The sequence below is a fragment of the Amphiprion ocellaris genome, chromosome 13, assembly GCF_022539595.1.
Source record: "Amphiprion ocellaris isolate individual 3 ecotype Okinawa chromosome 13, ASM2253959v1, whole genome shotgun sequence".
Lineage (NCBI taxonomy): Eukaryota > Metazoa > Chordata > Actinopteri > Pomacentridae > Amphiprion > Amphiprion ocellaris.
In genome coordinates this window covers 5699613-5725013 of record NC_072778.1, presented here as the reverse complement: position 1 = coordinate 5725013, position 25401 = coordinate 5699613, and the positions used below count along the sequence as shown (strand labels likewise).

Here is a 25401-nt window from a genome sequence, read left to right as displayed (position 1 = left end):
TCGAGGGGTTTGCATAGAAACATGCCTAATAGATTGTTGACATTTTGCTGTTTTGTGTGTTTTATTATTGTAAATCTAATATATTTGAAGTTAGACTTTTGATCAGACATCAGTTTCTCCTGTGTGACTTTGGGATTGCTTTTTTATTTTAGTGTTTTCTGATGTTTCATTCACTAAAAGTGATCATAATGTATAAATCATTGGTGAAAAATCATATTTTGTAACCCCAGATGTGTTCAAATATTTTCCTCAGCACACTTACTTCACTTTCTGTTCCGACTGCGATGACTTTAAATGAGGTGGTGTTTCAGTAAAAGTTGCTCAGGACTTCTCCCTCCCTTCAAATGCTGTCTGCCGCAGGGTCTGTGGTGTCACTATCCTGGACGTCAGCAGGCTGAGACCTTTAGAAGAGGGGCCCCTTTGACCTGGAGAGCTTTCTCTTAGCATCGTGTGGTTTTGTCAAGTGACAGGTGGAAGAGAGACTTGGCTGTAGACCTCAGAAATGTGTGATAAAAGGGCAAAGTCTGTGTAGGCCCTGTAGCTGTTCTGCTGCTTCATCAGTCTGTTAGACATGCCATTCTGTCATGCACACAAACATGTGGGTCACTTACATTCATGTTCCTTGTGGCTTCAGTAAGATGTACCCATGACAGTGACGAGGACAGCCACAGTATATTTGTCATAGACATGCACAAAAACGCTTGTAACCTGCACAGTATTGTACTAATTTATACTAAACTATAATAATTAGTACTTAACAAGGTCATCGCTGTTGTTCCACTTGCATAAATTTGTACATTTCTCTTGCATTTTAGACACACATAGATCCTGTGGTTGTTTGATGCTGCATATATTTAAGAAATACAGAGGAAATACTTCTACAAACACCTGGAGGCAACTAACTGACCTACAGCTTCTCAAAAAACAGGGATTACATTTATTTTCGGTGAGTCTCATCAGTCGGACTTGTCACCATGTGCAGTAAAGTTTTTATCTTTAGAGGCATTTTAGTTTGTAATAAATGAGAAATTGTAGAAAGTGAATGAGAAAGATGTGTTTTTTTGGGTGATTATTGCTGAAATGTGGAAGTTTTCCCCTCAATTGCCTCACAACTCCAAGTACATGGCTTGTATGTGCGCTACGTTCGAACTTGTAAGATTGCCATCGCGACTTACAGAAAAGGGATCAGAATCCTTATAAAGACATGAAGTCGACAGATTAACAGCGAGGATTGCAAATTTGAAAGAGAAGTAACTATATCGTATTAGGAAAAGGGAGGTGTTTCATGTTTCAGTTTCATGTTTGGTTAATGAAAACTTCAACAGCTTTTTTTCTCTAGGGAAATGTCATCTGATACATGAGAAGTGAGATGGTTTTTTTGGGTTGCCAGTTTGTTTCTAGTAAATAAAGAAGTGGGCTTGCATGAGGACTGAAAGCCTCCATGAGATAAAAAGAGAATGCTTACCTACACAGAAACCCACATTTCCACCCAGAAGTATCAAGATGAGCATATATTTAGACCTGAAACAATGTTTGAAGCGAAACCATTCTCTGGTCTCAATTTCTCAAATTTGTGTTTGTATAATAATTGCAAATCAGACCTCAAAACTTGTAATATCGGTTTTGAACTGTTAGTTGGATTAAACAAGACGTTTGGAAGATGTCACATTTGGCTCAGAGGGAATCTGTTGGGAATTTTTTCCACTATGTTTTAAGAATTTAGGAAATTAAACCATTAATGTAGGAAACATTCTGCAAACTAATATATTTTTCATAAATATGACTGAAACGCTGCTGTGGTCTTCATCCATCAATTCCAGTTTTAGAACACAGTTTTATTGAACCTACTAATGTTAATGGTTGAATTGTTTTTTGGATTTAAATTGGATCCACTGGGTTTGACTTAGGAGTGTAAATACATTGATGTGATTTGCAGAAAATTGTTGTCAGTAATTGCAGGAATTGCTCTTGTAAGAATTTGCTGCTGTTCACGTGTGATGGAAGTTCATAAAATATAAAGGAAGGTTTAGACTTTTATTTCACTTTTCTTGCATTTTCTTGATGAAAAGAAATAATCAGGAGGTTAATCGCTAATGAAAATGACCCCTTTTTGCATACATGTTTTTCTTTTGATCCATTTGCTTTATTCTTACTGAGTAATTGCAGTTCCACATCATCGCCGGCTGCCATTACGTCCAGACCCTGCCTCTGTATAAAGGGAAATCAGGGGCAACATCATCTTTACAAGCGGAAGTAGAGGTCTTAAGGGAAATGCGAGTGTAATTTGAAGGACATAAAATGCTGTGTGCAGAGGATATAGCTCCAAGCGCTGAAGGTTATCGATCCGAGCTTTGACTATAGGATTTGTTTTCAGTTTCTCGTCTTGCAGTGGAAGCAGGACAAAACACTGTCAGCCTCAACGACTGGCTGCAGCAGTGGAGCAGCTAAATTGCAGGTGACTGTGGTTTAACTAGGTGTAGCAGAGAACACCAAGCAGAACGAAGGTGAAAGAAAATACGAGCTCAGCAAACCCTCCCTGAGTAAATAAAGGTTTAAAATGCATCAGGATAAGTGGCAGGTGGAGGACTCCTGCACGCTGTCAGCACAGTTTGTTAAAAGTAGTGGCATTTCTGATAGCTGCCTGAAGACAGGAAGGCTAAGTTAGGTGAATTTTGCTACCGGAGTCCTTTCAGAAGAGACAATTATACAGAAGTCTTCAGCACTGAATTCATTTACATTTTGACCAGAGGTGAACCTACTGAAGGGAATAGTCTCGCAGTTTTAATCTTTGCAATGAAATCACAGCCTGAATTATAAAAGCAGCATTCCTTAATCAACAACTGATGGAGAAGATGTGATTTCAGATGTGTGTATTCACTATTGCACTGTGAGTTTATACTAATTCCAGATTTCTGCAGCGTTTAAGTTAATATCTTAACTCATTAACACCAGGCAATAACATTTTTAGTCACTATTGGCTTGCATTTTGCAAAAAAATCAAAAAATGTTCTACATATTTTACTAACATTTAATTCGTTTCCACTCTCCAATTCGTCTCTTGTCTGCTTTGTGTAAACACAGCCTGGAGTTCAGCCGACTGCTTTTGAAGAGTCCTTAAACTTTTGTCACTCATGGCTTTTTGGTTGTGCTGAAGAGCAGAGAAGTTTTTGTTTGATTTTTACACAAGCTGGAGAGGGCAAACTGGTTATTTTTGTCCTTTTTAAAAGTCTAAAATGTACATTAAAAAGTGATTTTAATGAAATATCCAGATTTTAGACTATTTTTGATTAATCTGACTCAACTCATCTCTTTACACATGATCAATTTAGGGACTAGTTGATGATGATATTCGTCAAAAAGCTTTTGATGTTGTTGAAGGCATTTTTTCTGTGTGAGGTGAGGAGCCTCCACTGTAAAACGCTGCCACAATTCATGTTCATAATAAATAAATCCAGTAAACTGAGCTTATCATGCATATTTCTACATCTTTATTTGTAGTCTGACATATCTCTGAATAATTAAGGATTGAAAAATGTCTGAAACCTACTGAAGGGCTGTAACAACAAAGACTGTGGAACAGGCACCTTTGGGTAGGCGTGAAGAATAGTCTGATATTAGTTTTATGTGGGAATTAGAAGTAACGCTGCTGGATGTGTGACTTGCAGGGAGCTTTTTAAAAATAAAAACATGTTTATCTAACACCTCTGGCATCATAACAGTACAGAATATGACTGACAAGAGGTCACTTGAAGCACAGTATGTCTCCTTTGTTGTTATATCTGTGGTAGATATGGTGCCTTATGACCTTATGTACTAGCAAGCTGTTGTGAGCCACAAGTGAAGAGATTGAAGTGAAGCATTGAAAAATCAGGGCAGGATGCATATCGTCAATACCGCTAACTGGTGCGTTGCTTGTCTTCTTTCTTTGGATGATTATTTCCCACCTCCAACTACAACTGGCTCTGTCTGAGCTGCTGTATTTAGTTTGTTACTCTGTTTGCTCCATTACATGAAGCCAAAGCCATACAGAGTACTGTATTGTATTAAACTGGCATCTTAGCGTGACAGTAATTCATTATGCTTCTCTTGCATGAGGTATGTTATTGTTAAAACCGCAAAGACCAAAACATTAGTTGTCAGCTGTCAAATACCTCACAGACTGTTTTTATAATGTGTCTCTTAAATGGAGGATTTCATGGTTTCTGTCTTCATCTATGACAATAAATTGAACATACCTTTGATTTTGAGCAAAATATTTGTCATCTTTATCTTTGGAAAATACAAATCGACACTTTTCTAATATTTTTATGACTCCACTTTTATGACATGTGAGTGATCTACTTCCATGCATCCATCAGTGCTGATAATAATATCAGAAATATTTTTTGAGAGCAGAAAAGAGGCCAGTTGGTTGCCTTCCGTGTGATGAGTGAACTAAATGTGACCGCAGCCAAAATACAGCAGCGTTTGGCAGGCTGCTGGTGGTCCTGTGGATTATTATCTGGGATGGAGAAGAGCTGCTTTGCATCTTTAACAACGTGCAGCCAAGATTACACTGTTGCACCAAAGCCTGGCTCTCTGCTGCGACTTGAAAGGAGAAAGAGGGCGTTTGACATTTCTGCGAGACGACAGACACATTGAGCCTTGTGACGGTCTTTTATTCATTCCTCTCATCTCAAACGGCTGTCTAGAGGTCAATCATGTAGTTACCCAGATTCATTCAAGCTGCTGTTCATTGAAGCAGATGTTGCTGTGCTGTATTGTAATGCAACATTTCAAAAATACAGTATTATTTGGCCAATTTGCTTATGAAACCTGTTAACTTTTTGTGTTTTGGGGAAAAATTAAGCAATTTTGTTCAGTATTTTCTATGAAAAGAACAGGGTTTCAACCTGCTGTATTTGTTTTCTCTCAGTCTGGGAGCTACAGAGTCAGCACTGCTTATTACCTGTATTTAATTAAAATTTACTGTGTGTTGGTATCACTACAGTTAAACTGCCAATTTGAGCGCTGGGTATTAAAGTTTTCTGCCAGGGATGTTGATCTTCCTGATTTCTTGGAGTTGGTGAATGTGGCTTTGTGATAGACAGAAATTGCATCTGCATCTTGAGCCGTGAACCAAGCAGCAGTTGGGTTCAGGAGGTTATCAGTGTTTGCAGTTTGGAACGACTGCAGCTAATAGGTGTGGTTGATCCAGGGCGCTGCTGTTATCGTGAGTTTAACAGTGTAGTGAAGTCAACCTTTTGAAGTAGCACAAAAAGTCTGAATAATCTTCCAAGTGTAAACAACCAGCGTGAATTTCAGCTTTCTTTAAAAAAAGAAAAACAACCCAGACACTTAGGCTGTGAAGGACTTTATGTTTATGCCCCTGTTAGTTTGGAATAAGCTGTAGAGGAGACAGTAAAATTCACAGAATAAGATGTACTCGGCAGTGAAATTGGCAGGTGGTGTCTTTGAAGGGTGTTGAAGCGGCAACTCATCTAAACACTGACAGTTTTTAGTCTTTTGAACATAGTATGAATGAAGCAAAGGGGAAAACAGTTAATGGATACCTTGTTTGGACTTTCAAAGACAGACGAGGAAATACAATTCATCTAGCTAGAGCATGGGGCGTCAAACATGCGGCCCGTGGGCCAAAAGCGGCCAGCTGGAGGGTCTAATCCATCCTGTGGGATGACTTTGCAAAGTGTATAAATTACAGATAGGGGATTTGTAGGCCATTCCCTTCACAAGGCCTACGGGATCCTAGGAATAACTGGGGCAAGTAGGAGGAGAGCCATCGGTAAAAACATGGATGCAGCAGAGGGAGCATCTAGGTGGTTCTGGCTAAAAAGGGGGGAGCAGTGGGGACAGCAAAATGCCACTTGGACACAGGCTGAGGCTTGATCAACCTCAGTCGGGTCACCTGGACGAGGGTGTCTGTTGTAAGACCTGAAACACCTAGTGACTCCAGGAAACAACCCTGATGATGTGTTCAAGTGTGTGTGCATCAAGGGATGCTTTCAATAGACAGAGAAGACATGAACAGCAAACTCTAAATTTGTAAAACTGTAAACTTATAATAATTTCTAGATATTGTTCAATTCCAGATGCCTGAGATTAAATGTTTTGTGCCTTTGTAGACGCAGTGTGATCTGTAAGCTGTACTGTGTAAATGATAAAGTGAGGCATAATATTGTTGGAATTTTACTTGTTTTTCTTAAGAAATTTCAGGTTGTTAATAATGTTTCATAAAAAGATAGTTCATTAAATGTGAACATGTCCCAGAATTTTTTTGCTCTAAAACAAAGGGAAAAATGTGAAGTTGTGATTATTTACAGGTTATTATGCTGTGATTTAACTGGTCTGGCCCACTTGAGATCGAGTTGGGCTGTATGTGGCCCCTGAGCTAGAATGAGTTTGACACCCCTGAGCTAGAGCCAGAAATAAGTCAGCAATCAGCTACCTATTTACAAAATCCAGCAGACAGAAAGCAGTATTGGCATTAATTAATCATATATTGATTATACGTTTGTTGCTATTTAAAATGGCTAAAATCTTGTTTCATTGTAAAACTTTTCATTGTAAAACTGCAGCCTAGAAACAGCACATTTTGTTTCAAAGCATATGCAGGAGGAACAACTGCTGTTCTTTTTCCAAACAGAACAGAATCAGTCTTCAGTCCACGAATGACTAATATCATGAACACCTCGACAGAAACTTGTTCAAAAGTGATGCATTCAAGTTAACTCTGATAAATGAATCAATCTGCTCTTAACACAACTCTGTCAATCGCAAAGAGTGAACTACTTTACTTGAATTTAAGATTTTTGTCACATGCTCGTACAGTGTGGGCAGTGAAAAATGCATTATGACTCATCCACGAGGCTGTGCGTTAACAGCAAGTCGATGAACACTCCTAGAAAGTCATAAATCATGGGTAAAGAGGTAATAAAGTGCAGTGTATGTTTTGCAAGAGTTGTGGCCGTGTGTTTGTGTTATGTTTATGTATAAGAGCATTTTTACAAGTATTTAGGGGACCTAGTGTCCTCCTAACTGTGGCAAAGAGACTCCAGATTTCATGATGTTTACTGTAGTCTGGCTTGTAGCTGTTAACTAGCCTTTGCTATTTGTACCAGCTCTGTAGAGATATGGTGATGCAGAGACACACTGTTGTAATGCTGCATGAACAGGGCTTGTATAGCCTTTTCAGGGACAGAACACTTTACGCATTTGGATAAATTGCTATACTGAAATTTGGGCATAGCTACACACTTTGTTTCTTGCACTGAGCTAATCACCTCTAGCTGCATGCGCTTCATAGTACTAACTAACTTCTCACACACATAGACCTGGTTCTCCTGTTAGTGCATGCTTTGAAATTAGCCCAGTTGAGTTTGCAAGGGGGCAGACCAATAAATTAGCAAACTAATTTTTTTTTGTTGTTGTTGTTGATTTAGTCATTATATTCACTCCCGTCGCTAATCTGTTCGGCCTGCACCAACTGTATTCACCTGCTGTTCACCTGGACCGATAGCAAAGAGTCGTTTTTTTTAAAGAGCTTTTTCTGCTGAAATGAAGCTAATATGATTGGAACAAAATAATTCATTTTAAAGAAGGATATAGATGCTTTAAAGCTGTGGGGAACTTTAAAGTCAGGCGATAATTATTTATGGGTTACAGATTGGAATTAGACCAATATAAAAATATTGACTCATGAAGCTTTAACTATGCTAAAATAAAAACAAATAACTGAACACATGATGTAGCTGATACAAACTGATAAACAGTGTAAACATTGAGAATCTATGTATTTTTTAGCAGATGAGGTTAGAGAAGAGAGCACAACATGTTTTTACAGATTTCATCAGAGCCTCTCTTGAAGTGTATTCCTTGTGTCTTCCTGCCGTTGGGGTGGCCAGTGTGTCCTCAGCCGCTGGATATCAAGACTGTTTCCTCTTTGATATCTTTTCTCTCTCTGAGGCTGTGCTGTCTGTATGCACAGTAGGACCCCCACAGGCTCCACAACAGTGCCTGTGTTTGATAACTCGAAGGAGCTGGATAACGAGCAAATATGGTGATTTGTGCTATACTTCTTACAGTGTCATGAGTGTGTTTTATTAGTGGCTGTGGTAAAAATACTGAAACCTTTATGCTTCAGTGCTGTCTTCTTCATGGAGCTGGTAACTGAGGGAAACCCAGATAGTGTTGCTGCTGTAATCTACACTGTTCCTCTTCTACGGTCAATTTAGCTCATCCCAGCTGAAGTCACACATGGCTTCAGTTCAGACAGTTCCATGTATGTGATTAAAAAATGACACTAATGTTGTTTTACCTCTGCGCACAAGGCAGCTCTTTGTGAATCTCATGTTGTGAATCAGAGATAAGTGGCTTAGTTCGACTGTTTAATCTCTCCCTGCGTTGAATTTTGCATAGAGCATGTAAGGTCCTTCAAGTCAGTAAACAGGAGCTCCGGATTCGGCGAAGTGGTAGCGTTGTTCGCTCTCCCATTAGAGGGCATCGGGCCCTGTGATCAATAACAGGATCGATCTGACCTTCTGAGACAGTTACTCAAGCAGAGGAGTTGAAAATAGATGTTTTGCATCACTGCTGTGACCTCAGATGTGTAATGTGACAGTGTAGGTCATGCTGATGATAAAAATGAGTCATGACGTGTTTATTTGAGCCTTTTTTCAAAAAGGAAAGTGACACAACAAATCCCTTCTGATGTCAGTTTTAAAGTGAAGAACCCTGTAAAACTTAAAGTGGGTCAACCAGCCGGGTTCTTCACTCTGCTCTCAGCTTGAGTTTATTCGGTTTAACTCTAGTGAAAGCAGCTCAACTCAGCAACTCTAATGTAGATGTATAATCAGTGAGATAAAGCTTCACCAGACATGGATGCAGGAATATTATTGTAGACTAGTGGCTGCAAAAACTTCTCTTGAGGTGAACAAGTTTCAAAAACAACATCCAAGTTTAACAACAAGCATTATATATGCAATATATATTTCGCTGTTGTAGCATAATTGTGTATTTGTTATACTTTCTGCTGGCAAACAGTCTTGCTTGAATGTTGTCACATTGGTCATTGTTTTTCTAATTTACATTTTCGTTAAATTCATTGCTACTCATCTAAAATAATAGAATTCATGGCAGAGTGAAGAGCACTAAAACAGAAAAAACACAAATAAAAGTGATGATAAATACCTACAATCAAGACTAATCCACATGCTTTATAATAAGGGCTACATTCCCCTTTCTTTATGCAGTTATTCAGCTAAATGATGCTACCCTCGTTAGTCAGGAACAAGACAAGATATTAACATTTTATTAATGTACAGCACTGTTGCATCAAAGCTGTTATGCCGCACTTCCTCCTTGCCCGCCCAAATGTTTGGATGTTGTCAGCCAGCGAGGTAGAAAGTGGGACAGATGACACCTGATAAAACAAAGTGAAAATAAGGTTGTATGTGCGCTGTGTCAAAATAAGCTGGAGCAATGGAGCAATGCATAACCACATCCAGCACAGACATGTGATCTTAATCCTGCAAGGTATCTATTTTAAATGTTAGCTGGTAACCTCTATCTGATGAGCTCTTGTCATGTTCTGTAGGATAATGTGTATTGCCTATATGCACGGCTTAAAGTTGGCAAAAAATTTTAGTTTATTCAACAGGGATTGTTCAAAACATCCCAACTTTATGCAGATGTACATGTTCTTCCATTATCTGTAAGACTTAAAATGTTGGTTTCTCAAAGTCTCTTATTATATTTGCACAATAGCAAACGACAATATAGCAACGTTTGTGAAAGATGCATAAAATAATGGGCAATTAATTTGTAATACCCAAGATACACCCACTATTTTCTCAAACTCTCTTAAGATTTTAGTGGAAGAGTTTCAAGTTTGGTTTCCCAAAAGCAGACTTTTTGTGTTTATAGTCCATTTTATTGGGGGTATATGTGTGCATGTACTCAAAATAACCGATTTGTCTTAACTTTCTTCTAATTACTGATGGTTTACTTTGTTAGTCAACTGACTGTAAATTCATTGGCTGCTAGCAGTCCTTATTTTGTTTTATAGAGCAGCATCTTTTAATATAGTTCAGTTTTAGCTTCGTAGTTGGGAGAATTCACTGCTTTTCTTTGTTTTGTTTGAAAATGGCGTATCTTTGGGCTCTGAAGTGATGCCACTTCAGAGCCCAAAGGAAGTGTGGAAGACAAACTTTAAAAGAAACAGGATGTTTTGTGGTGGATGTAAGGTCTATCTTGTCATTGTGACCAGACTTGTGAATATCAGTTTGTCTTGCACGGCGCCTCTGGGAAATGACTTTCTGAGAAAAAGAGGGACTCCATGTACTCGTCCCCTCATATCGCACTGCTCACTGTGATTCATCCTTTGCTATAAGTAGAATCAGTGTCTTATCCTTTCTTAGCAGATCTGTGCCAGAGCAACATTTGGTTGTATGCTTTGTGTTGCATGTCTTGCCCTTGACCTCGTCAGATACAGACATGGATGCCTGTTCAAAAACTTGAATGTTAAAGTCCTTCAGTAGCCATTTGAGATTATCTGAGCACCAGCAGTTTTCCGTTTAGGGTCTGCGCTTTCCGTGTTTTATCTGACCTGTGAGGCGAATTACACATTAGCTTCACTAACTCCGCTGCTCGCCCTCACAACCTCAACTCAAAGCTCAATTATTCAAGTGTTGCTGCTTCTTGGCAGTGCGTACGGCCTCCTGGCCTGCTGCAGTCTGCTTCTCTTTGGATCACATCTATTGTCTGACTGATTTCCCCAGGCACCGAGTCCTGGCTGCAGGATTGAGGGCCATCAAACAGCATTAAGAGGAGACAATAACGGTGTGTGTGACGGTGGACGTGTGCGCATGTGCGTGAATGCTCGGTCAAGAGTGCATTTCCATTTTTGTGTACATTGTGTGGCTTTAAGTCTAAGTGTGTGTGGCCTAGAAGTGTGTGTGTTTGTGTGTGTGTGTTTTGAAGTGAAGCCAAAGCTTCCACAACAAGCAGAGGCCTCTCCTCCGCTCCGTCCACTGATGCAGGCCTTCAGTGTCCGTCGCTCCAGCTGGCTGCCAATTTATACCGAGGCCAAACACTCCAATACCCACAGGCAGGCCAACAGGGGCTCTTTGTGATGCCAGAGTGTGTGTGTCTGTCTCTGTGTGTACTTATCAGCTACTGGGGCAGTTGTTCAGCTCATGATTGACTGCAAATGTTGTTAATCTTATTGCTAGAGGCACAAATTACATTATATTAGCGGCTCAAAGTCAATGAATGCACTGGAAACTGTAAATCTGCTGTGCGGCAGTAGCGGCATCTTGACGTAATGACAATTGTACAGCCTGATACCAGTTCTTAAATGAGTAAACAAAGCTGAAAGATGTCTGGAGATTTACCTCAAAGTGTTGGCATACTACAACACCTATCATAATGTAATTTCCTTTTCAATTTCTTCCATGAAATATTTCCTATCAATCTGGCTGTTGTGGCTCTATTAATCATGCTAACTTTACATCCCTCTCTTGTAAAGATTTGGGAAATTGAGTCACAAAGCTGCATATTTTGGGGCAACTGGATCATTTTAAACCTTAGAGCCTCACATTCCATGTTCTTGATTGAATTGAAGTATGTGTTATTCCCTTGGCTGCTCTGGTGCTTGTAAAATATCCACAGTGTACTGTTACACTTTGTTTAATATGCAGACCGAAGTTTTTCACTTTCAGAAACTTGGATTTTGGAGTTGCGCTGAGCGAAGTAATGAGCCTTTTTTAAAATTATGTTGGAGTTTCCAGTTTACCTTCACAGTTTTGCACTTGAATGTTTGAACTTTAACAGTTTGTACTGTGCTACTTTATACAAAGACATACAATTCGTATCCCACACATCAGGTTTTGTGGTCATTTTAGTTGTGTTTTTTTTAGAGGAAAATGAATTGTTTAGATGAAGTGACTACTCAGTTAAAAGGTCAATAGATCAGTCAGTATAAAATGGTCATTAGTGACAGCCCAAAGTGAAATTACCCAGAAAATACCCTCAGGCTTGTTGTGTTAATCAGTTGCTTTGGGCGTGACTGAAATTATGCACCTGGAACAACCTTTTTGCTAACTGCTTTGATCCTCATCCATGAATACTAACAAGAAACGTGCCAAATAAACCAGAATTATCCTTTAATTTCACCTGTGGATTGCTCACAAAAAAAAATTATGTGCTGTATGTACTTTTTTCAGGTTGTGCTTCTGTTGTAGGATTCAGTGGGTGTGTTTATATTCCCCACTCATGTGATTCATCCATCACTGCATTTAGAAATATAGTCCACAATCTGATACAGAAATAGACAAGATACATTTATTTTTGTTACTGATACTTTATTTAAATGTACAACATACTTTTTTGCCCTGATCTACTTTGTGGCATTCCCACACATTGGGTTTTGTGTTTGTTTTTAAGCATTTTTTCATTCCCCTGACACATATCAACAGTTGGTGTGTTGGTTGTGCCTAAAAAGCCCTCTGCACATACTACAGAGAGCTCTCAGCTGGGAGGACCGTCTCCTGTAGTCATGTATGTAAAAGATGCAGACAGCTGAGGATCGCCCACTCACACTGTGGCCAAAACCAGCGGCGCTCGAATACATAATCGTGCATCATAATGCAGCTCAGTCTTTTCTCTACAGATCAGAGGAAATGCAGAAATAGTAGAAGAAAAAATCTCCCACCGTGACCCTTCAGGGGCTTCGGACCTAAAACTAATTTTCATTCGATTCAGCTCTACGCAAGAATGAAACACTTACAGGTAGTAACTGTGTAGAAATGACCACAAAAAGCAACTTATTCTTGCACTTCCCCAGTTTAGTTCTCACTGTCCATTTTTTCTTAATTGCTCGACATTAATTGCATACAACAGTATTAAGAAAGCTGATGTTAACAACAACCAAAAGCTAATGCTGCCATGTGTTTTGCAGCATTTGCTGCCCTTGTGGCAGGTCAGCTACAGTCTTTTTGACACCTCACGAATTGTAGTCTGTGAATTTAGATATTTATTGGCCTCTGTGACTTTTTAACAAAATTTCTCTTCCTGATTTCCAGGATTCTTCATGTGTTTTGATGTCTTGACTTGTTGTTTTGGGGTTCCTAATAACTACAGCCAGTCAATCTGTCCACAAACTGTCTAAATTTGCCACCCAACACAATAGCTTATTCGTCATGTATCTATCTGTCTACGTTCTTTCTCTGCATAGAAATACAGGTGTGAATTTTTACCCCAACTTTTTTACCACAAAATTCATTTTAAGACATACAAAACGCGGCGGACTGCAACTAGGAACCTGCCACTCTAAAATGACGTGATATGCTTGCTTAGCTCCTTTCAGGAGTCAGTCAGGTCGACAAATCTTTCACCCCCACAGACAGTTTGAACACTGAAACCATCAAATTTCACCCGCGCTGCTGTTTATGCCCCTCTGAGGGGCAGCTAGACCCGGCTCTGCTTTCAAATTGTTACGTAAAAGCGCCGAAAATTAACTGAGTCCTCAAAAATGTTTTGAATTTAAGGCATTTAGCTGATTTTCTTATCTATTGTGACTTTTTTTCCATTCACAAGCATTGCAAGCAGCTTTTCTTAAGGAGAACATTTGAGTCATGGACGGTTTTTGCTGCGACTCTGGAGTGATTGTGTACAAGAGACGGTTTGAAGCTAATCAAATGGATTTTTAAAAAATATGGCATCAATTAGCTTAAACTAATTATGGTGAATCACTCAGCATTTTGACAGGTCTGTCTGAGTAGTAAGTTAATATGATCTGTTTTGGTAGTCATAACTTTCACTGTTATTTTATCACGATCGACAGCAGCTGATGGAGAATAATCCTTGGTAAATATCAGCCACATACATTTTTTTTTTACATAAGACAGTAGGAAAAAATGAACAGAGTTACTGTGATGAAAATTTAAAATTTCCAGAACCTGGGAGTGTTGGGTTATAGGAATGAGTTTTTAAAGTCTTGCTGTGGAACTTTCGGACCTACAATAGCCACAGCTGGCCGAGTTTTGGAGGATGCAACTAGGAATAATAACATTCAGTCAGATAGTGATGCTCTGGGCTACAACTTCAAGCCACTTCTTTGCTTGTGTTTGCTTTTTACATTCTGCACCATGTATTAAATACTTCAAGTAATAAATTAGCTTTTAGTGGTTCCTGTTGCAATGATGATTCTCGGGCAAACTCTGGATCTGTCTATAATTTCTGAGCACATTTATGGACATCAGAAGTCATTTAGTCATGAAGTCAAGGAGTGAAACGTGCCTCTATGTTCAGCTTTCACGTATGAGAATGTACATTTTGATGCAGGCGCTAATGGTTTTTAGATAAGTCTGTTAAATGCCTTCATGAGCTGCAACTGCTGGCTGTGTGGATGATCAATGAGCCAAAGTACAGCTCGTAGTTCTAAAGGCTGGATTACCATCCCAACGATGTTTAAGAAATGTTTATAGATGACTCTTAGTGAGACGGAGGGGATGCGATATTGTGTTGCGTTGGGTTTTTCACAGGAGCAGAGACATAAATACAGATTTATATATAGAGGAGACTAAACAACAGCACATGGCTCAACTCAGGAGAGCACCTGGTTTCGTAACTATTCACACCTTGAGGCATGTGTTTGTAATGGGCCATTAGCCATGTGAGCCGGGAGCGACTATTTACATCTGAAACTCCCCGTCAGTCAGTCAGAACTGAAAAAGTCTCTTTGATGAAGGTTTTCAAGAACCTAAAAGAGAAGTCCAGCTGTTTTAACAAAAGCTTCTAGGGCTGTTGTGACCTGGATGACCAAGAATTTACAAAGACACGGTACAGATAAATGTTTTGTTCTTTTTTTTTATAAGGATGATCTCTGACTTAAAATTGGGCTGTATTATAAGCGGTGTTGAATTTTATCATCATTTCTGTCTCCTCGCTGCTTTAATTTGCTGACACGTTGTCGGGAGAGCGGCTGCTCTGCCAGCAACGCTCCTGGTCCAGTTTTTTGGAGATATTGTGCTTTTTTAATGCTTCTATTTGGACCGTTGATGCTTTGAGACAAAAGCTCAAGCAGTAAATATGACGCCTAATGTTGGCTGTTTCATCACATCGCAGTGTGAACTCACAGGATGAGCTTGTGGCGGTATACTGTGACCAATGTGCATGCATAGCCTCGTGAAGTTTAGAAGGAGAGAGTGCAACCTAGGTTGTTTTCTGAAGATGCAATTTACCGATGTTTCCTAAATGCCTCACTCAGGTGCATCAGTACATACTCGCAGATGGTTGTGCACAGAAAAGCTACTTGTCTCCTGTCAGTTACTGTAACACATTTCAGACATACACTATCGTTCAAAAGTTTGGGGTGACTTAGAAATGTACTCATTGTGGGAAGAAAAGCAGTTTTTTTTCAATGAAGATAATATTAAATGAATCAGAAATCCAGTCTAGACATTGTTAATGTGGTAAATAACTATTCTAGCTGAAAACGGCTGATTTTTAATGGAATATCTCCATAGGGGTACAGAGGAACATTTCCAGCAACCATCACTCCTGTGTTCTAATGCTACATTGTGTTAGCTAATCACATTGAAGGGCTAATTGATGATTAGAAAACACTTGTGCAATTATGTTAGCACATGAATAAAAGTGCCAGTTTTCATGGAAAACGTAGAATTGCCTGTGTGACCACAAACTTTTGAACAGTAGTGAATGTGTGGCCAAAACTTAGTTTGAAAAGAGTGAAGTAAGTGGTTTTAATGACAGATTTACCACAGCTGAAACTGGGTGGAGACGCTCCAAAACAAACCTGCTAAATGTCAGGCGCATCAGTGCAGCTTAAGAAAATATTTAACAGATTTTTTTTTTTTGTCGCACCAAAGTCCTGAAATAACAGAGTAACAATAGAAAAACACATTGTGAAGTGTGTGTGAGTGACTGAATGCTGGATTATCGAATTCAGAAAGCTACAAATAACCGATGACAGCCTCTATCTGATGTCCAAGCGATCTGGGGAAACTATCCAAGCATCTGACATGCAGTTTCGACAGACCGTAAATCTTGCTGAACTTCACCCCTCCTTGCCTCCCCTTCAGCTCTCTTTACCTCTCAGTGTGAATCCCTGGGAGTGTGATGCAACGTCTGCTCATGACCCCACCAATGCCATTGGTGTAGAAATACACAGCAGTTTAAATTGGTCTTCTTTGACACATCTTGAAAAGCATTTCACAAGAAAAAATCTGCAACTTGTGCACCTCAGAGTGATAAGGCACTTGATGAAGCAAGCATACGTCCAAGCATATTTGTCAAGAATTTAATGTGAGGTTTCTTGCTTCATTTTTTATCAGAGCAACATCATAGGACATGGCAAACCCTCTGTTATATTTGAGCTCTACGGGCTTTAGATCTTTACAAAAGATTCTGTTGCTTTAATTAGCCAAACTGTATAACTATAAACATGATCCAATAAACAAGGTCATGAGGCAGCTGATCGACCTCCTGTGGTCTTTTCAGTGGTTAATAAAAACCAGAGCGACACGCTGGATCATGTGCTGCCGGGGTGAATGTGGCAAACAGTTGCTGCAGGACAGGTTTCAGTGGGAGGATGCATGATGATGAACTCGGTCTCATTGTGAATCAACATGACAAATAAGGTCGTCAGAGTGGGAGCAGATCCACGTGACAGTTGCTTTAATCACACATTTTTCAGCATTAGTCTCAGTGTCAGTTTCTTGGAGCACTTGATTTGATTTCTGTCAGAGCAGAGATGTTTAGGCTGCATTAGCTGATGTAGAGCTGTGACAGTTTCTCAATTTTTTGGTTAGTAAGTGGACTGAGATGAACTGTCTTCAGTAAATTGAATTTTCTTTCATGCTGTTTGTCCAAAAACAATGTGAAGGCTTCATTCTGGATTCTGGAAAGCAGGTAGACATTTTTCACTGTTTTCTGACCTTGTATGGGCAAAATAATTAGTTAAATAGTCCAAAAAATAACCCACAAACAAATGACACAATCACATTTACCTGCTTTAATCACGATATTTGATCAATTCTGTAGCCTCTCGGCTTCTGTCAGAATTGCTTACGCTGTTAAACTGCGTTGCTGACCTTGTCTTGTATAACAATTGTGCAGCTGGGGTGAAATGTCTCTGCACTGCTGCCATGAAGATGAATATCTGACATTGTGTGGAGCCGTTTATACCAGAGCACAAGAGAAATTATGTGAAGGTGAGCAAAAGCTATAAAAGCAGGAGGTTAATTTCACATCTGCTTCCGGAAGGTGATCTGGCAAATCACAAAACTCTCTTTAAACTTTACTAGCAGCTAATGACGGTTACAGACTCCCAGGTTAACGACTGAATAGTACAGTAGATAAAATTTTGCAGTATTTTCCTGCTTTTGGGCCTCGGCTGGTGTTTTGTTTGGAGCTTGATAGATAGCCTTTGATAGATCTAGGAAATATAAAGTGTCGTCAAGGTTCTGAATGTAAAAGACGGCCCTTTCCCTCCTTCACAAGTTAGCGACGCACTTATTCTTCGTGTGCCTCTGAATGTTTTAAGGTATTTTTGTCTTCATTTGACAGCAGAACTGGCTCACTTCATTAGCTATGCTGCTGCTACATATTGTATTGTTGTAGAAGACATGCAACAAAGACTTCTTGCTGGAATCGAACCTGGTAGTTGCAATTAAATGCTATACATCTTCCTCTGGCCTCCAGGACGCCACTAATATACTAATATCTGACTGTGAGCAGTGATAACAGTGTCTCCATTAAGATGGTGAAAGCAGGCTCTCCAGTGTGTCGGATGTAAGCTGCCTTTTGTAATGTGTTTTCAGCTTTCATCGAGCTGGTATCCTCAGATAACCCGGAATGTGGCAGCCTGAGCTCAGTGCTGAACTGAATTCAACTCAGAAGTGGTTTGTTGCGTCTTATCTTTCATATATATATATTTCCTCCATTTCACATATATATATATATATATATATATATATATATATATATATATATATATATATATATATATATTTCCTCCAGTGATATCCCTTCAGCCATCCCACCGTAGTTCAGTAGCAAACATCTGCGAGTTATTTATTTTGACACTCTGCAAATAATAAAGTGCTCTCAGATCAGCATACTCCAAATTAATGCAGACGGAACACCTGAAATAAGGGGGAATTCATATTCAAACCAGAGTGGAAAGTTGATTTTGTTGCAGAATTCATTTGAACTCACAAGCACATTGTATGACCAAACGTGTGGACACCCATGCTTCTGCACACTGGAGCTGCTGCATTCTATAGATTACCAATTTTCTTGTAATTGAAGTAATCATTTAGGTATTTTTCAAGCGAAAGTGACAAATATCCACTGGACCTAGCAAACGAGAGGATTTGATACTTTTCTGTACAATATAGTTTTCTAATTAGGTTTTTAAAAAATGTTTCTAATTTTATTAGTTTAGTTTTTTATTTTTAATTGATTTGTTGAGAAAACGATCTGCAGATACACTGAAATTTTACAGACTCTGATAGGAATTATAATCATTGGTTAATTGATTAATTGCCGTTTGTAATTTATGTGGATAAAGATGTGTAAAGCAGTAAGGCAGAAGTCGAGGGATACGTATGTCAGAATGGCTTTCGGCCAGAGCTCTACTAGGACAGCGTTTCTATTTGATTCCACTTTGCTACAATTACATCAGAGCAGCAAGGTTTCGATAATGCAGTAAGGCAGCCCTACTAGTTTTTTTGGTGGATTATCCCTTTTAGTGACGGAGCTCGTCTCCTTGTATGCAAATTTTCCACCACAACCATTCCACCATCACTGTTTTAGTAGAATGACACTGAGGTGCAGCCAGATGAAAACATTCCTGTTTGAAATGGCTTTCAATACCAAGCGGCATGGTGACATTTTTTTTTTTACTTTTATCTCTTTTAGATATCTATTTTAGTGCTGTTTTATGCTGTTTATTGTCTTATGGTATATTTTACGGGCTGCACAGTGGCATGGTGGTTAGCACTTCTCGCCTTGCAGCTAGAAGATCCCTGGTTCGCGTCCCAGCCTTCCTGGGATTTTTCTGCATGGAGTTTGCATGTTCTCCCTGTGCATACGGGGGTTTCCTCCGGGTTCTCCGGTTTCCTTACACAGTCCAAAAATATGCTGAGGTTAATTGATTATTCTAAATTTGCCGGTAGGTGTGAGTGTGATTGTTTGTCCTGCTTTAAGTTACTGTATTGTTTTTGTTATTTTCTTGTTTTTTACTGTGAAGCACTTTGGTCACCCTTTAGGATGTTGTAAAGGGCTAGACAAATAAAGTTTGATTGATTGATTGATTGATTGATTGATTGATTGATTGATTGAGACCATTATATACTCCACAGAAAGGACAGTAAAGATACCGAAAACATGATGGTCCCAAATCTGTTGAAAACCCTGTAACCAGAACAGCAGAGACAGTTGCAGTAACGCAGAGTTTCGACTTTCTGTGTTGCTGTAGTTTTAGTCAATCATGGTGGATTTCAGTCCTCCTGTGTTGTAACTGAGGCATTTGTCCTTGATTTGTGTCGACATATTGAGGCTTTCAGGCATAAATAACTGCTCGACACAGCAGATGTCAACATCTGTCTTCTGACACCCACAACCTTCAGTATTTATTGTGTTGTATTGTGCTCACAACCATCAAACAAAACAAATAGAAGCGTAATGTACTTGGTGTGACCTTAACTCAACTCCAGCGATGCTCAAATATAAAACATTACGTCACAGAAGAGTCGCCTGGCGTCATGTGACAGGAACATCTGGATGAAGCTCCTGCGCTTGTGGCAGCTCTCTAATAGCTGCAGTACAGTGTGTGTCCTCAGCTGTACTCACCACTTTTCATCTCTGCCGGCTAACTGGGCTAATTTCATGGTCTGATGAGCAGACAGAGGCAGGCTGGCAGACTCTCTGCTGTCACCGGAGACTTTAAAGGCAGTGTTTTTTTTTTCAAGCTGTGTTTGTGTGTGCGTGCTCAGAGGAGGATGAAGGAGTGGTGGGCCTGGCATCCTTTCCTCCACCATAACTGGTCGACCTCCTACAATTAAGTAATGAATCACTCAAAGAAACAGCAGGACTAGTCACTAGGCACGGCCGCATGCACGAGAGACCGAAAATTGAGACTGTTTGTGGAGGATTTGTGTTTTAATGTGGTGCTACATGAGATCGTCTTCTTTTTGTTTGTTCTTTCTCACCAAACATTCACTGCTGTGGTATTTGGCTCGTCAATGAAGCAGCGTGGGTGGTACTGTGACGTGCAGTTTCTTGTAGTATCCAGTGTGTGTTGGCTCTCTGTGGGTGGCTGATTTCTTAGGTTGTTCAGTAAAGCCAAATGAAATACAAAGCATTTGATAAATGACATTAATAATCTTCCAAACTCCTTTGTATTACAATCACGGGGGCATTCATTTAGTAGTACTTTTGCTCGTCCAGGAAATGTATAAAGTAAATTCAGTAGGTTTGGACTACAGTAACAACAAAAATAGCACAACCATGGCTAGAAGTAGAGATAATTTAGAATTTCTGTGCAAGGTGACACAGTTGTAATGCCATATATCCCAAAAATTTGAATTAAATTTCTTTGTTTAACAAAACTGTAAAACATCAGCAATCAAATGGTGATTTGTCAGAGTATACTTACTTTACGACTTACATTTTGATTAGTTTTCAGGTGTCTCCTGTCTGCTCTATTTATACACAGCCTGTAGTTCAGCCGAATAGTCCCTAACTTTTTTAGTCACATGATAATGCTATGTATTTATTTATACATACAAAATCTGGTTATAGCAAAAATATTTATATTTATGCTTAAAAATTCAATGGTACAATTGTCCTCTTCAGATTAGATGTTTACATGAGAAGTTATTACGCACTGAATTGTAAAATTACCATGTAAAATATGCATGTAGATACAGTCACTAGCCAGCTTAGCGTGGTTCTGTCCAATGAAACAAAATGTGCCTCATTAATGTATTTTTATTAACATATTCAATCTTTTTTTTTTCATTTAAATTCTCACGAAACCAAAGTAGAAAAATGGCATTTCACTGTTTTGTTTGGGGTTCATGTGTCAGTGAAGAGATAGTCCTACACATTACTTCATTTCTGAAAGAAGCAAAAACAAGAAATTTCCATGAATCAGACAAACTAGATGTAACATGTTAGTGTGTATGCTAGCTGTTTTTCCAGATTGTTTCCCAAAATTTCTATCCATTCCTTTAAAGCTCAACTGGCTACAAATTGCGTTGCTGCTTTGTTGTTCTTGTACAGGAATGACTTATTCTCAAAGAACGCTATTTTTTTAACGATTTGATTCAGCTGTTTTTCCTTTGTTTTTACCTTGAAACCACCACAATGCCAAGCAAGCCCTTTTATGCCACTAACATCTTTCAGCTTTCAAACTACATCTTTCAACACCTTCATTTTTGCTTCTTTCTCTGGTTACAGGCTTCGATGAGAGGCTCTCCATGATGAGCAGCTAACACTGTCGGCCGCACAACCACAGAAAGAATCGTGGCTGCTGCACCACCCACAGTCGACGCATGGCGGTATTAGGGGTAAGAATCACACTGTTGGGTTTACTTGTGCGTTTGTCAATGCTGGGACACGTCTAATAACTGGAAACAATGTCAGTAGTTGTCAACAATGAAATTAATCAGTAACTATTTTAATAATTAATCAATCAGTCTAAATTCTCTGATTCCAGTTTCTTAAATTTAAATAGTTTCTGTATTTTTTTTTTTCTCGTCTAGGACATTAAACTAAATGTCTTTGGGTCGTGAACAAAGCAAGAAATTTGCACTTGTGGCTTTTGGGAAGAAACTGACAAACATTTTCACCATTTTTGAACATTTTTAGACCAAAGAACTAAATAATTAGCTCAGGAAATAATTGGCATATTAACATTAACAGTGTTCACTGCAACATGTCAACACATTGCTTTGGAATAATAGTTATTAATAAATTAAAAGAGGTAAAACATTTGAGTTTAGTTTTGGAAACTAAAATGATGTTGATCTGATGTTTTTTTTCCACTTAAAAGTGATCGCACTGAAGGTTGTTCTGATTAGAGCGGAAACCAATATTTTGTGTCACAGATTAAGCTACTGATTATTTTCTGAATAAACCGATGCATTATTTGGTCTTAAATGTCAGAAAACTTTGAGAAAACTACCCAGAAAATATTGAAAGATTCCCGTAACAGTTTACTCAAGCTCAAGGATTCACTGAATTGCACATTATGCCTGAGTTACATTTAAGATCCAAAGATATTCAGTTTAGCATCGCACGATTCTCACAGTGAAGTAGAAACTACACAAATCTTCAATTTGAAGAAAATTTGCCTTAAGCCTTATTGTCAATTAATACATTTTAATCAGCTAATCAAATTACTGACTAATTATCTCTCCCCTAACTATAATTGTGAGCCCATGAAGTCATAATTTGCTGAAAAATCACAATATCCTGAAAGTAGAAGCCAGAATTTTTCTTTCCTGAAAAGCTGACACTCTGAAAAACATGTTTTGAAGAAGAGTGTGGTCTATCGATTTTGACGTCCAGACACCTGTCCAGTTTGAACAGTCAGCGGGGGTTTCAGCGAGGAGGTGTGAGCCTCTAGATAATGGATGTTGACTGTCTCGATGTCTCATTCGCTGAGTACAACCGGCCTTTATCTGAGTGATCGTTGCTGGTTATGTCACATCTGATCATCTGACAGCAACTGTGCGCTGTTTTTGCTTGACAAAAAAACTTTATGTGTTTGGATCTCTGTGGGGAACAAAACATAGCACCAGCTGTATATTAATTACATTTTATCCTGTTGGCAAATTAATTTAAGGGGGAAAGAACTATTAAATTGTTTCTTTTTGAGTTGATTCTATTGTATTGGAGACACAGAAGATCAAGTCGTTTTATCTTGTGGTCTGGCACAAAGGTATCTTTATAGTAAAAGTGACTCAGGGAAGCCCAGTGGAGTCTCCTCAGGGTGTCTGTGTGATACAGAAGGGCTGCCTCCAGCTGTATCAAAGCAAAACGTCTTTTAAAATTACAGCTCAGACACTCTCCTTGAATTTATTTTTAATAGAAAATCTCTGAGAGAAGTTTAAAAGCCTGTCTGGGATTCTTTCATAAATGTAGTTTTGGTTTAAGAGCGTTTATAAAGTTACCACAACATGACATTTATGTCCGTAATATTTAGTACAGAATATTTTGAGCGTTCCTACCTCTGTGCTCACTATGAGAGTCGGTGCATCAGACCATGGTGGCAGCTCTAGAAAGTCTTGCCTCGGAGGGGCTACAAACAATATATCAAAATACAGCCATGTGAGAAAAGGTTCTGCAGCTCCTTGTGGTTTTACACAGCTTTATTTATAGTGACTGTCAGCTTGTTGTTTAGCTTTTTGGTCTGCAGCTTTGGTCCAGACTCATCGCTCCCATGACGTCATTTTCTGCTGCTTCAGACAGCTTCTTTTTAGGCTGAAAAATCACCACCAAACAGCAACTAGATGGTGAACAACGACAAGCTAAAGGGCCATTTCCCTCAGGAGCCGATAGAGACCAAAACAGAGCAAAGAGAGAGTGATTATTGGACTTAGCAGCACCTTTGCTAGCTGTATTTTTTCTAGCTGGTGATGATGTATCAGTGCTGTGATCACAGCTTGTTTCGTTTGCCCCCAAGTGGCCAAAGTTATTGGAACCTTAAAGAGCCCATGGTGGATTTAGGCTGTGTTTCTGTGGATGTAAAAGGTTTGCAAAGTCCACGCTAAAGGGAGTTATTGTCTCCTACAGAAACCACTGCTCGTCACCCCTATAAAACATCTGATTTGAAGTTGAGGCTTTTCGTCCATTACTTACTTATGTCGCTATGTGATACATTTGCGTGATGCCCTCAGACAAAGAATGATCAACTTCCTTGCAGTCCGCCATAGTTTCCTCAATAGAGCTGCTTATTTTCTCACAGTCAACTTTAAATTAAAGTATACATTTAGCCTCTTTTTCCCCTAGTCTTTATATCAAGCAGGGAGAAGGGGAAGTTTGCCTTCAGCCTGACAGGCAACACCAACAGCTGCTTGTGGAGCTGAAGCTGTGTGCACATGGTTACAACTCAATGTGATGACTGTACGAGCTAATCTGGGTTACAGTAGCTGAACAGAGGACACTGTGTACAGAGATTTAAGCAAGTTGCTCAAACTGCAAGTGGAAATCTTGCCCTTATAGTGTCAGTTTTCAGCCCTTGCTTGTGTTTTGATGAATATTTGGATCATACGAATCACTAAATTAAAGGAATTGAGTGCAGAAATATGGTGACACGCTGAAGTTAAGTATGAACTTTGCTGTGTGTTTATTTCTAGTAATGTGCAACAGAGATGTACAGAAACCACATCTGCTGACAGTTGTTGACTGAAATTTCGGGGCAGACAAACTAGTTGGCCGTTCACACGTGAGCTGAGCTTCTGTGTGAACAAAGCAGCCTCCCAGTGTCTTGTTAATGATGCTGCTCGCATAGTGAAACCGCAGTTAGTCAGGCACTTACTCAACACAAAGTAAGCTTCTGCATTGCAAATCACTGCTTTTAACATTTTTCTCATTTAAAGCATGAATCACCTGCTGAGCTCTCCGATCGCGCTGGTACATGTTGAGCCAAAGACTCGGTGTAACACAGTAGATCCTGGTTCACCGTGTTCACTTGTGGTGTAAAATTAGTAATGAGCCATTACTGCCAGCGATACATGACTCACCTGCCTTATTAGTGATGTTTTCTCAGGTAGGAGTTAGATTAAAGGGAGCAGCAGTGTGGAAATAGCAGCATCAGACTGCATCAACTGCTGCAGGAGACTTTAGAAAGTTTTCTTCAAAGAGAGCAGAAGATGAAAACAGCAGAAAGCTGTGGTTGGCAAGAAAGCAGGAGTGATAACTAAGTAGCTCCCTGGGTGCAATAAGAGCAGCACAGAAAACAATGAAGCCCGGCGAGCTGACATAAAATGCTGCAGTAATATTCAGCATAGTGTTTCTTGGTGTGATTATGGTTGTATTACTGCTGCTGGTGACATTGTACATGCTGGGGCTTTAATTCAGTGGTTGGCTGCATGTAAACTGCCTGTTATGTGGCATTTTTATTAAAATAGAAATACAGGGATGCAGTTTATACGGTCAGGATTGTAATTATTTGGACATTTACACAGGCTCTGTGCTTCAGCACACTTATTAAAGTCGCAAGTCCAAGCTCTAGTTTGAGTAGCTTTGTGTCAATATAGATCAGGGGTGTCAAACTCATTATAGTTCAGGGGCCACAAACAGGCCAATTTGATGTCAAGTGGGCTGGACTGGTAGAGCTACAGCAGAATAACTTATAAATAACGACAA

At 39.3% G+C, this 25401-nt stretch overlaps 1 protein-coding gene across 3 annotated transcripts in view; it reads left to right on the top strand.

Moving 5' to 3' along the window:
* The window catches only part of LOC111578485 (polycomb group RING finger protein 3), an 81280-nt gene that overhangs the window by 14121 nt on the left and 41758 nt on the right, over window positions 1-25401 (top strand). For 2 of the 3 annotated variants that reach the window (XM_035955111.2, XM_023285326.3), the window contains exon 2: window positions 21487-21596. In XM_035955111.2, the coding sequence (XP_035811004.1) occupies window positions 21582-21596 (15 nt within the window). In that variant the 5' untranslated portion in view covers window positions 21487-21581. Of the gene's footprint in view, window positions 1-826; window positions 947-21486; window positions 21597-25401 lie in introns of those variants that run through there. The other variant, XM_055016423.1, reaches the window with a different exon arrangement.